Source organism: Saccostrea cucullata, unplaced genomic scaffold, assembly GCF_032062105.1.
Source record: "Saccostrea cucullata isolate Sc308-1 unplaced genomic scaffold, CSIRO_AGI_Scuc_v1 ctg9, whole genome shotgun sequence".
Taxonomy (NCBI): Eukaryota; Metazoa; Mollusca; class Bivalvia; order Ostreida; family Ostreidae; genus Saccostrea; species Saccostrea cuccullata.
The window spans coordinates 91,658-106,102 of NW_026935030.1; the positions used below are offsets into that span (position 1 = coordinate 91,658).

The 14,445-nt window shown below is 34.1% G+C and overlaps 1 protein-coding gene across 1 annotated transcript in view; it reads left to right on the forward strand.

The window, feature by feature from the left end:
- LOC134241714 (B-cell lymphoma/leukemia 11A-like) overlaps window positions 1-14,445 on the forward strand; it is a 38,088-nt gene that overhangs the window by 16,493 nt on the left and 7,150 nt on the right. Inside the window, exon 2 of the mRNA XM_062723734.1 lies at window positions 2,268-2,660. Within this exon, the coding sequence (XP_062579718.1) occupies window positions 2,268-2,660 (393 nt within the window). The remainder of the gene's footprint in view (window positions 1-2,267; window positions 2,661-14,445) is intronic.

Here is a 14,445-nt window from a genome sequence, read left to right on the forward strand (position 1 = left end):
CTTTTTTCTTTGTTATTATTTCGAATACATTTATAATGGACAAAAAATGGGAAAGGGGGAAGAACGAGATTAACGTGTGGAAATTAAAGTAATCATTGACAAGACCATCACTTTAATATCTTGAGTAATATAAAAGTGGATTTCCATAAGTAGATATGTTTTGTATACAGTACCTGACAACTAGAGCCATTTGTAACCAAATACCATGTCCATTTTCCTGATTACTTGTGGTTTCTCCTGCTCTATATTTCTGATTGGAAAGGCAATTGTTTTTCCTTTCAAATAAAATGATTTTTTAATCAAGACAATAGTTTTATGCAATGATATAATGCTACTACATACCAGCAGATATTTTAAGGAAAGTATTTGCAAGCAAGTAGGAGGTGCAATAAAATTTAATCATGCAATTGAAAATAAGAACAATTTTTATTTCATAGTAACTTGCTCAAAAAACAATATGGGTATTCAAAACTCATAGTAGAGTTTATCGGTGAAAATATATTCATAATTTAAAATCTGCTTTGCTTCAAATCCATTGAGTTAATTTAGTTTTACATTAATGGTTTAGCGCATTTTTTCTGGTTAACGATATTTTTATGTATATAGATTTTTGGTAACAGGCCTCGTTTAATTATTCTTATATCGGTATTCATTTTAATTTGTTTTTTTCCCCCTTTATATATATACTTTTGAAGTCATAGACTCATAGCCAAAGTGATACAGCATCTGTAAAGGAAGGAAAATAATATCATAATATTTAAGAGACCATTTTTTTTCTTACTTAGTTTTTTTAATTCCTAGAACTAACTCGTTTTATAGTTTTCCAATAACCTCCCAATCTGTATCATTTTAAAAAAAAAAATTATAAACTGAAAAATGCATTCCAAGCTTGACCGAAATTATGTAATTCTTCTTCGACGTACGTATCATGATTTTGCCAAAAAGTTTCAGATTGGTTAGATGCTGCTGATAAAGTCCTGGCTTTCAAACCGCCATGTTTCATCCTCTTGCACTTCGTCCTGGGTGCTTGCACTGTGCCAAAATGTGAAATTAAGACCAGCCTTATCTCCTCTTAGAACCATTTGATAAGCCTTGCGCAATTGGTGTTTTTGAAGGCTCTATGTTCTTTTCTTGCAGTGAGGTACCATTAGGGATAAAGAGCGGGTCAGAGATTCTCTGATTTTTCAGAACAATTAAAGCATGACTTAAGGACAGATGATGCAAACTTTTATCAAAAATGTTTAAAATAACAAGTTAATTGAATAAGTCTAACATCATATTTTTATCATTTAAATTTTCGAAATATGTGTGCTTAGATTTTAAGAAACAAAAACTTGCATAGATAAATTATAATTGTAGCAGAAAAGTAGAATTTGAATATCATACAAAAAATTTTCAATTTCTTGATAATTTAGAAATTTATGATTTGTTTCTTTTAAAAACAATATAGGACTAAAATATATGCAAATCTAGGTACCTATTTATTTGTTTGTATCATCTTTTCTTAAGTCCATACGATATACTTTGATTTCATGCATGAAGATGAAATAAAAAAAACACTATTTTTTAAAATAAAAATTATCAAAATCCACCTTAAAACAAGCTACAGATAATGAAATAAGTGTTAACCAATTTAGTTTAAAAATTGTACCGTATTATTATAATCTTAAATTTATTATCAACATATAAATTATTAATAATTAAATGAAATTATTTTACATTACATCATGTAAACATATAGCGTAAAACATGCAATTTAAGATTTATACTTTGATAGAGAATAATATATAGCTGAGTAGTAATGAAGGGTCTTGGGTTGACTGTACAAATTATTGATCAAATGTAGTTTTATCATAGCCTTTGTAGAATTTGATGACATAATCATCTTTAATTCCTGAAGGAATCGTGTTTCTTTTTAGTCACCAATTATTTTATGTATCCAATCTCCTTTAAAGAGAGTTGTCATTTTCAAAACAAGGTGTAAGCAAGGAAGCCTGAAATGATATTGCCATTTTTGGAAACGATTTTTCAAATTAATTCTTTTTTGTTTACAGTAAGGTAGCTAATGTTGTTAATGAGAAACATATTAAGGATACAAGCAAGTACGGTAGTAATCAAATGTCTTGAATTTTTTACGAAAATATTTTACATTATCTATGTTTATTAAACCTGTGTTAGCATTAAAACTTGTAAAATTATTGCAGGTGTTTGATACACTGAATTGTTAAGAAATTATAATACTTATAGAATTTGATTTTTTTTTTCAGTGGAACAAGAGAATGATCTTTTAGTATGTGGGCTATGCCAGACAAATTTCCCTTTACAAGACATCATCAAATTCATACGTCATAAGGTCACCCGATGTAACAAAGAGAATGGTGATGTCGAAACTTCAGAGTTTGAGGACGGCGAAGAGCCGGACCCTGAGTCCTTAGCCATTAGCTCGAAGCGGACCAGCATCTCTGCCCCGATAACAAGGAAAGAACACTTTGAAAGCCGATTATCCCCCAGGCCGACCTCCGAGTCCAGTATCACTTTGAAAGATGTCAAGTTGCGGGACGAAAACTCCCAGTCCAATCTCTTCTCAGATAGAGACTGTTCCAGCCGGTCCCCTTTTAGAACATACACTAATGACAAAAGCTGCAATACAGAAATCACAGGTATGTTTGTTCTGATTTTCGCTTTGTTTTTCGTATATATTTATGAGATACCAGGTAAAATGTGAATGTGACCTCCTGGCAGTTACACACCTTTTTCATTCCCTAATTGACCTTAAGCTTCCTTTTCCAGATCTGTCTGAGTTTAAACCATTACCCAAGTATAGTTCTAAACATCTTGCTGCTATTAAAAAGTGCTTCTTGTAAAACCGTTGTTGACACGTCTTACATGTATATCCCTCAAAAATTGTAAGTCGTTATGAAAAAGTTATTTTTTAAAAATCATTTTAGGGTAGTAATAGTTTGAAACATTTGTAAAAAAAAAAAAAAAAATAAAAAAAAAAAAAGTTTGTTATGGCTATTTTAATTTAAAATGGTATTAATTTCTAATTTTATAAGATTAAAATTTTTTTAACAGAAGATGCTTAATAAATCTATGCAATTTTCTCTTTATAAAATTTCAATTTATTTGATAATCAAGAGAAAAAAAAATCAGCTGCATTTGATACATACAATTTTAAGTAATGTTTTTATCTAAGATAAATATAACGTTTTCCAAGTACTACTCCAAATGCGTACTTTTTATGCACTTAAGTAATAGTGCGCTATGTAGGATATTGAACTCATTTTGCCAAAGATATATTGACCGACGAGAGATGGCGCGCAACAGGTGGTCCAGTGATCCGTGTTTTGACTTTTATATCCTTGGCGATAGCATCTTTCACTTGAAAAATTATATATTTCTAAGCAACATAACCCTTCAGGATGTAGTGCTGCCTCCTTACGCATGCGCAGTGATTCGCAGTCAGACAAAAACATTCCACGCAGCTTGGTGTAGATTGCTTCGCCAGTAGACGTCATACCTGCATCTCATCAAAGTAATGACCAGACGTAATTAAGCAAACAATTACATAATTGAAAATGAAATGAAAACCATGTTTGTTGATAGACTTAACCTTTTAAAGACCGCTCTTTGAAGACAATCATATGGATGAAATTAAATTAAAAGAATGCAATTTTTTTTGCAAAAAATTGTACTGTGATATTTTCAAGAATTGTAAAATATCTCTAGCTTTGTTAATGGTCACTTATACAGATCTGCCTGATGTATTGTAGACCGTTATTACTCTTACCCATGAAAATGAATTTAAAAGAAAGCAAAGAACAGTAAAGTTGTGTAATTATCTCGTGGAATTTCACAGCTGATAACGGTTTGGCCTTGTTTCATCTTTTAAGTAAAACTTTGATGACTGCACAAGATGCTTTTGGCGAGCTCCAAGATGAAAAAAATATGTTTTGCATTGCAGACAAAGATTACAGTACTTGATTTAGAAGCGACTGATACCGCTTGCCTTGATTGATGATCGCCAAAACACCGCTTCTTGTTTTGATAGGGCTCCCGTGTAACAGGGGGGATACTCTCTACCGCCTTTTGCTTATGACATAATACTCGTTTTTTGTGCACGGAATCTGTACTGGCGTTTCTCCTCGACACTTTGGCACGGTTTATGAGTGGTCGTTTTTCGTGCTTTCAAAATAAGAAAAACAAACTTTCCAAAATGTGTTCAAAATTAATCTCTTTCTCTTTACAATATAAAGATAGTCTTAAAAACTGAATCTACAGTGTACAGGGGCAGGCTTCGAGTCTACTGATGTAGGTTATTGTCTTACAATTATCAGGCAAATTGTTCTACGGATCCCCTTTGTCTGCTCTTCTAACAATGATTTAGTGTTAATGTTGATACGAAGGACAACACTTGTGCTGAAATTATGACCTATTTGTTGAGGTTTCTTTGACATAACTGATTCCATTATATGATACTTCCAGGTACAATAGAAGATAGGGACACATATTCTGCATTATCACCTTGGTCATATCCTTTAACCGGTTTTTGATATGGAGCAAATCGATCAGAATTTTTTTAACTTAAGCTTATTTTGTCAAATCAATGCAAAGCGAACGTTATTTGTGGACGTCTGTCGATGCAGACTGACCAGTCGAGTACAAAGTTTTATTTACAAAATGACTCTTGCTCAAGATAACCTATCTTTATCTATATAGATCGTGTCCTTAAGGGACCTGCCAAAATGTCGAGATTTTACCTGGCCAACTGATATCTAAATTCGGAGACGGTCATTTTCAAAGCTTAGATATCTTCAGGAGCATATTTTTCAAGATGTTAAGGCTTTGAATAGCAAAAATAAATATACCATAACCAATAGATGTAAACAGTTGTTTAAAAGTAATCGTTTAGAATAAAGTCTTTATTTTGATAACTCACACTGAAGTCTACAAGATGAATTTGTCATTCTAGAAGGACATTTGAGGATAGAATGAACTTTTCCTGACTTCTAAGAAAATCCAATATTTTCAATGACTTGCTTTCATCAATAAAATTCAATTTTGGTCAGTATTTTGTGAAAAGCTAAATCGCTTCATTGCTTAAGGACTCGCCAAAATAATTGATTTTGATTGCGAAACGGAAAAATAGTGGCTCCAGATTAGACTTCAGTTTAACGATCGATACAAGAAGTCCATCATTATTTTTTTATAATTCTAAGAATCTGCAAGAAGTGTCTTGATATATTTGATGGGATGGGAGTAAAACTTAAAGTTCGGTGGAGGGTCAGATTGGTAAAAAGGAAAGAAAAATAACCCTCACATTCGTTATCTTAACAAATGTTGCACTACCATGTTTACCACGCCACGTGTTTTGACCATTGTTGCTTTTACACTCGAGGTCATGAAAAGGTTTAACTAATTCCCCAGACCTACGTCCGCCGAGGATTGCTGGTGGGGACAGCTTGGAAAATTTCATATTTTTGGTGGGTTAATTTTTTTTATCTGGGCAACAGGCAATTTGCCAAGCACATGGCTCAATACCCAGGGGCTGAAATCGACATTTTCTCTATATAGATCCCGTCGAACGTGTGATCTATGGCCATAACACTTCATCCACCTTCATTCGAATTCATAAATTAAACAAAGCCAGGAGGAAATGTCCGTAACAGTGTAGTTGTTAGGAGTGTTTTGTGGATGTCACCTCCTGTGTGTTTGAGTTGCTTGCTGCATGGTACTTTGCAGATTCACCGATAAACTACCATCATTTGTAATGGTTAAATTACAATTAGGTATATGTATTGATACCTATAATGAACCCTTCTTGTTGATAGAATGGAAGTAAGTATGTAAATGTGATTGATTGGTGGGTCCTGTGGGCAATCGCCGGTGACACTTTGAGTAAAGTATTTTCTGATAGACCATAAAACGGATCCTGATCAAACACACGCTAGGACCAGAATTTATAAAACATTTATGAAAAATCCTAGTTACCGGGGGCATCAAGCATCACTCGTTTAACTAGTTACATCACACCGAGACAGTGTCGCTCTTTGATTGGTTCAAATAATCTTTTTTAGTGATCAAACAAATTATAAACAAGTTTGTGGACGGTACGCCACTCGCCGTACTGTGTCACACGTGGGTTCATTACCGTCTAGAAGTCATTATCTGATCTAACCGGGATAGAAGTGAAATCAAGCATTTTATTCCGAGAGTCAAACTTACTAATAACCCCATATACAAAAACTAATGTCAATGACATCTATCCACATCGATTAATAAGGAGATTCAGACAGTTGATGTTGGTGTAGGGTTTTAATGAATATTTTAAAACTATACTGGTACCTACTTACTGTACTAAATGATATTGATTTTGATGTGAACATAAAAAAGAGATATTTTTCGTCTTTTACATCATTTAGCTTACTCCCGCAAAAAATGAATAAACAAATAAAAAAAATATTTATACTTTAAAACAAATAAATGTCTACACCCACTCTGTAATAATATGTGTTATGATTTTAGTTTTTTTATCCATGATGCAATGGATAACTATGTAAACTGAAAGTTATAACACAATTAGCCAAATGAGAGTTACAAAGTGATCGGTAAACAGTCCCGGTGTATAAGCTTAAGTCAGAATTTGGAATTTGTTTAAGTGTGAAAAAATACAAAATTGATATGATTTTTAAAATGTTTTCCTTTTTATGTTTAAAAATTAAATTTTAAATACTACAAACACATTTACAATCTCTTATTGATAAATTAAATGTTTATTCAAATCTTCTGCTTTGTAAATTCAAAAGAGAAATTTAAAACATGATTGTTTTTAAATGAAATAAAAACAGATAAAATGATAGGAATCGAAAGTAATACTGTATGTGCTGTTTGAAGGTGAACTAAAAAATTAATGGCTATTTTGATACGAAGCAAGACACCCAGAGCACATGGCAGACCATATTGCCAATGACCAGGCTGTGCCAAGATTAATTAAAACCAAAACAGATCAAGTCTTTGGTATACGTATGGTATCTCTTGCCTGATTTAAGAAAGATGATAATCAATCAAGAAAAAGAAATAAATCGTTTGGGTCAGTATGCCGTTTTGCGAGGAAAAATATGTTGGCATACAACCAATCTATAAAACATTGTGATCCCGCGGTGTTAGGGCGGAATGAACTGCTGATGTGTGGTACACAAATGTTCAGAAACAACGTTTTGCGTTTCTTTTCCCAATCTTAATAAAAGCGAGGATTGAAAGTGAGAGAATGGATTTGTTATGTTCGTACAAATGTTAATGTACTGACTGGCAAAGAAAGGTGCGAGTAAAAATAAAACAAAGTGTCTTCCAAAACTTCTGGAAGGGAAGAATGTTTACTAGTATTTAGCTGACCGCAATAAGCTACTTTTTGTTTAATATTCAAAATAAAATTAGGTTTAATACACATTTTTACTTGGAAATGACAAGCTTCTGATTCGTGGTCACGTCATTTGTACAAAGCGTTCAGGTGATTAGGATGACCAGGGGCGGTGCGACCCGGACATCTGTGACCCGAGCGATGATTGATGACATCTATGTTTTCTGTAGGATTCGCTTCAGTTGTCAACTTGTGGTTAGAATATCACTCATTATTACTTATATCATGGAAGGAAATCCTTGTATATACAACATGCAATCGCCAGGTCATTTGAATATAGTCTCGACATAACGACAGTTTTTCAGGTTATTCCAGTCATTTGTGTTATCAATATGTTCTGTATTCATCTTGATGCATTATAGTCTCCATTGGCTATCTTATTTAAATTTCATCTTGAAAACCAAATGTTTAGAGGACTTAGTTACTAAATATGAAAGTATTTATGGTATTAAAACTAATATGTCCTGTTAAGTTCACACCAATAACTGTCACAAAAGAAAATCGTAAAACCGCATTACGCCTTATCATCTCGATCAATCAATCATTATACTAAAAAGTGAAATCAAAGTCGCCTTTTAGAGTGAAAATTAGCATAATTATGCATTTAGAAGACAGTTTAAAGAAATGTATTTGTACATCAGTTAAATGTCTAGCATGCGGTTCCATAATTCTGAAATATGTGTACACACAGAAACAAATCACTACAATGTACATGTATTATCTCTTAAAAGTCATATATGCATTTGTTAACAAGATTAGGAATTCTGCGCTGAAATTTTCGAAACTTTCACTTGGTTTTGTTGCAAGGACGGAGGTTTTTTCCATCATGTCTTTTAGCAAATATTTCTTTTGAGTGTTATTTAACGTTCATATATTTTTCTTGGCAAAAACGACGTCTTTTAGTAAACAAACCCTATCAATTGTGCACTTTCCAATCATCATATCAAATGGATGTAAAACATCTCGCCCCACTGCAACATTGAGATGATGTTATCATACTTCCCTCGCTTATACTTATATAAAGGTCAAACCTCGTACGTTTCGAATCTCCTTCGTTGGATTGTATCATATAATTTAACATGGTCAAGGAACCTATTCTGTTTGCTTATCAAATTGCATATTTTCTTTGTAATATTCAGTCCTTTTACTGTAAATACATATAGAAAGGTACATGTTTCGTATGAGTCATCACAAAGGGGCGACCGCGACCTGCATAACTATTTCTTTTTTCATTTAGAGATTGCAGATGTTTGTGCTAATATAGACTGGTCTTTATGGGTTATGTCATACGGGCATTTTTCTACACCTGCTGAAGTAAGTGCATGGGAATGTTATATAATTTGCCGTCCAGAAGCATCCACTTATCATAAAACAACGCATCTGTGGTAGAAAACTTGGCAAAGAGAGATTCTTGGTCACTGCCATTTTGACTTCACGTTTTCAAACTCTTACAGGCAAGGCTTCCTGTGCATACATTTTCACACATCTGACTGTTGCAGGAAGGATATTTTGAAAGCCAAAAATTAATAGCCAAAATATACGTTAACGACAAAATTTTCAAGAACACCCAGAAATGTTTTATTTAACTGCTCTACGTTACTTTGCTCATCAGAACATAAATTTGTGCGAGGTTGTTATTCCAGAAAAGATGCGAACATGCATCAGTCAATCCCCGCAGCAAGAGTAACACTTTTCATTGAACAATGGGGAACACTGACGAGCCATTTGTTACGTTATGAAGCTATTTCGTCTTCGAAGCAATATATCCTCATTGAACTTCTTCGCGTAAACAGCACTTCGCTCTCGGGAGCTTTCTGTATAAGGAATTACTCGAGCAATTATTTTGTAGTAATCTAATCGAAGTTCATGTAAAAACGACATTCAAGGAAAAGTCAAAGAATGCTATTAGCTGCTGCATATTTCCTTCATAATCACAAGATAGCTGGCAAAATTGCGCATGCCTTCAGACCCCCGTTACTATTTCTTTTTCTTGTTGCAGCGATCTCCATTCTTAGCATCCTCTTGATTACATTATAAAATCAGTACTGGGATTTTCTGTTACTTCTCTGAGTCGTTTTCTCTAAACAGTAGAAGTAAGATTTGTCACCATTGCAGGGAAGGGGTTATTATGGTGTTTGGATATTCTTCGATTTGATTTAAAAGTCAAGTAATTGAAATCAGTTATCCATTATGACAAGTGAATTTTGAAAGTTGAGTTACATTGACCTTCTCACCCATTTTTATATTTATATACTAGTACTCCCGTATATACTGGTAAGTTTGCATTCTAGCTCACCTTGCGGCCAGTAGATTCCCGAAACTGCTTTGTTCAAATTAAAAAATGAATACTTTTATTAAATTTGACCATTTTCTTCTTATATTTGCTATAAGAAAACAGTAAACGACTTTTACATCTACTTTACTGTCATATTTTGATGGGCATTTATGACAAAGAATCTTTTTTTTTATGTAGTCCTTTTCCTGTTACATCCGGGATATTGAGTGATAATACCTTTTTAGTTGTTTAATGAAATGAATATTGATTTTTGGCGAAGACACATATCTGTACATCAGTATCTTCACTATGACCAGAAAGCAATTTCTCTCATTCCTTATGTAATTAGCATATTTGTATTGATTTTTAAAAAGGTTTCTAAATATCCTTTTCTTGAAATGACCAAGTAAAAAATGAAAAGAAAATAAATAATTAAATTGACGCTTTTGTGTTTCAAACAATTTGTTTATTTCGACAAGCAGTAATTCAAATCAGTATTTGATACTTTTTAGCAAATTTAAAAACAGGAAAACTGTAACGAGATGGTCATTACTTTCGTGAATTATTGCAAAGCGTAACAGTAATCTAAAAATCGAATGCTGTTGAAATAAATTTACTTTAAAAAAAACCAGTGGTGCATAAATTTTATGCAAAAGCCGTCATTTTGCATTCTAGGTCAGCTTGCGGCCAGGAGTAGCCCACGTTGCTTGGATCATGACAAATCATGTATTACGTCACCAGTAGGTTCCCGGATCTGCTTTGTTAATTTTTCAATCGATGCTCAGGAACTTTAACCCTGGACTTGCCCATTCTGGTTTACCATGAGATTACTGCAGAGGTATTCTCAAGTGGTAAATATATGCAGGATTTTATGGTCTTGAGCAAGTCTTCTTTCTATTTAGGAGAATTCGATCCGAGTTTTCTCGTGACCATTACGATAATTGCTTGTTAGTTTTTTTTTTTCCAATGTCATTCTTGCGACGTGTTAGTTGTTAAAAAATAATGAACGGGAAAAGCAGCAATACATTTCATTATTGTAATTGATAGAAAAGATACAGTTTCTTTTTTTTCATTTATAAACAGCCTTTTTGAAATTTGAAACAGTAAATTCATTATTCATTTTATTTGTCTTTGAAATCGAGGTAGAACTGATGAGATATTAACAGTAACCAGCTGTTAACAGCGTCGATATTGCACGCTTCCTAGGGCTGGTCAATCTAGGTCACATGGTCAATAAAGGTCACCTAATTCCGTTGTTACCAGACCCCATTACGCACCGGACAGCAGATGGTTCCGTCCGAACTATTGATTAGAGGTATTTTGAGGACAAGGTCGATCCTTATAAACAAAAAATATTGCTGATTAGAATTGGTAAAATGGAAGCAAAATTGCATAAGCTTATTGATGATATTAAATGGGTAATGTAAATCGAACTTCGGTAAATACTATTAATCGGACAATGCATACAGGAGGGAAAAAAAAGAAGGAACAAGTCCTGTAAGGTCATGTGTCTTGAAAGAAAATGAAATGTTTTGTGTACCAAGCAGTATTATGTAATTTTGGTTTTATGGTGTTTGTCCTCCTTTTACAATAGCCTTAAATCACACCTAGGACACACGTAACGCGACACCAGTCTATAAACACAGACTTTTATCTTGCTGTACTAAAGCCCGCCTCAAGTTCATTGTACTTTAAGTTTATTGTCTTATGGTCATCTCTCTACTTCTTAATCCATTTTTATCCCCCATCAGAAACAATTCTAGGGAGTAAGTTCTACGCTTTTCACTCAGAAATCTATGAAGATAGCTGGCTGACATACGACACATGGTCGTCTGTCGCCATAGTAACACCCAATATACCAGGGGTAGCTCTGTGTGTATCCGGTAGGCATTGGCTTTAGCATTGCAGCCAGTTGCATGCTTAATAAAATACGGTACCAGGGGACCTTATGTCCAATACCTGTGGCAAAATCAATAAAAAAAACTGTCGCTTTATTTTATGGAAATCTACTTTCCTAATACTTGAAAAGTAAAGATGTTCTAAAACGCTTTTCAATGTTAAGAGGGAAAAAAAACGTTCAGAAAAGTCGAACAAAGGCAGTTGTTTCAGTAATTAGTGATTAGTAGTCGCTGGTTTATTTGCACATTTTATGATGATACATATGATAGAGGTTGGTGATGACAAAGAACAATGATAACAAAAAAGGAAGCTGAGGATGCACATGGTTCATTAGAAACAATACGTACAAAGCGACCCGATCAGGAAACCCTTGTAAAGAGTTAGTGCATCCAGGACAAAGCTTCAAAGTGACCCAGATCAATCAGTGGCTGGCCATGATGATCACAAACAAAGTACAATGACACAAACCCTTCCAATTATCGTTACGATAATGTAACGTTTTTCAATATCCGCGACAACGGAAGCAAGACGTTTGCCTACGCTCTCCGGCTAGATCTAGTTCGCACTCAGAGTGACCGATATCTAACTAATGAAGGACTTCAATTTTGCATTTCGGAGTTTTGATGATTACAAAAGCCCCATCGACCGCTATACTGGCCATTGTTTGTGTTATATCCTCTTGGGTCTCATATTGCCGGTGTAGCATCATTGATTAGATAGTAAATGTCATATAACGATCTAAACGGTGTCATTTTTTCTACTCTGGGTTTCTGTTATTGACCAACACTAAAATGGTTTGAGTGATATTAATACCATGAATAAATTATACATACATCGCTTATTGACTACAATGCAGTCGTATTCCTGTAATAGATGTTTTATATTTGTCATCTACTGTCGCTTTCTTTGATATATCGAGATTATTCTTCAGTGTTGCAGCAAAAAGAATGGAATCTTGACCTAATACTCTCATATAAAGATGTGCCCATCTTCTCATTCTCTTGTTTCCTTGATTTTGGCTTATACTTTAAACGTTTTAATTTGAAGCAGTTTGAAGTCATCACATCAGATAGACAGTTTCAGTTTATTAGGAGGATGTTATTGATGATATGTTAATAAATCAAAGGTCATATCTATGTGATTACATGACAAAACCAGTAATCAGAGGCTTTCACTTCTTCTGTGTGCATAGAATGTAGTCAATTTTAATGACTAGATATTTCGGTATATCTGCCTTTCGTGGTCCCTTCAATGAAACTGATTAAGTTTATTTCTTTAATGATAAGACGAATGACAAGGTCTGAGTTGACTGGACAATAGAAAAAAGGCCTAGACGAGCTATACGGAAAAAAAGACCCCGGACGAGATAGTTTTGAATCAGAAGGATCTTTTTGATGCAAATAGGCTGGGAATCAATGTGACTAATGAACTTCTTTTCATGTCCGGAGAACTTATTTCATCAGGTCGTGGTATTTGTCTTTGATCGGCAGATTGTTACGGCGTTGGGATAATTTCACTAATAAGAGATCTTACCGTCCGGTGACGCACAGAAAATAATTCCAAACGGGATTCCTCTTTCATTAATCTACGAAATTGCACATTATAAAGAGTATAAGCAACGATAAAGATTGCATCTTTTTTCCCACTATGTACTTTTTATCTACCTGCTATCACAATTACTTAACTCTCAGTCTTTGTCTAGTGTCCTCTCATAATCATGTCATAGTGGCCAATTGTTTGCCTGACCTATTGAATATAGTTTGTTTATGTAAAGGTGATTCTAGTGTGTTACACTTACAAGGTTACTGACCCCTTTATTGGCCAACGTTCAAGTAGTTGATCTTCTGCGATCTTCCTTTTGGTACATTAATGGAATCATTAGCAGGGAGAGTTTAGTGTTTTATGTTTTTTGTTAATAAACGTAAAGTACTTGATAAAATTAAATGTACAGATGCAAGGTATTGTTTGGTTTTAAAATAAAATATTTCGTTGTAAGGGAAGTAACTCGTATGGTTAAAAATTCAACACATAATATTATTTCCAAGTCCGCTCTAATTATCTGTATAAACGGCCTGTCTTTTGCAGCTTCCGTTACATAATTCCATGGCAACGGTTGAATTTGTCATTTAATCTTCTTAAGATATTGCAACCCAGCCAGACATTAAAGCGTCTTTAATTTGTGCTAAAAAGCTCGCAGTATCTCCGCTCACCAAAGCATTAAAAATCAAGTGATTTACTGTTACAGGTCATTATACGTCCACATCCGGAAAAAAACAAAGTTCAATGGCCCTGGTCTCCCCTGGCTAACTTACATCGTCCCCCATGTAGCTAGAACAGACTTGTATTTGGTCATTTCCCCCGTTTTAATGTATCCACCAGAAGACTGTTTACTACTCCCTTAGCCTTGCGGTGTACGGAAAGGTTCATCATGTGGCATTGGCCGCCAGTGACCAGATTGCCGACATAACCAATGAAGAAAACACATGTTCCTAGCATCAAATACAATTTAAATTGAAGTGAACAAAAGAACGTTAGGATAAATGGCCTTGTAGATGATCTAGCGCTAGAGAGGCATAAATTAAAATTGTTTGTTAGTTGATTCCATTTTCAATCCTATGCATAGTAAGTAATTTAGCTGCAAACACTGGATGTGTTTAAATTTTTCTACTACTTCTTTTAGTGTTTCTTCTTCCTTATTAGTAATCTTTCTGATAGTCAAAAGTTTTGGTAGCACAAGAAAAGAAAGTCAATTTTGTTTCCGGTTTGGATTCAGAATTCAGTCTTGCTCTCTATCATAGAACCCCCTTCGTCCGGTTAACTACCGGTCTAAGCTGATAGGGACTTTTCAATTGAG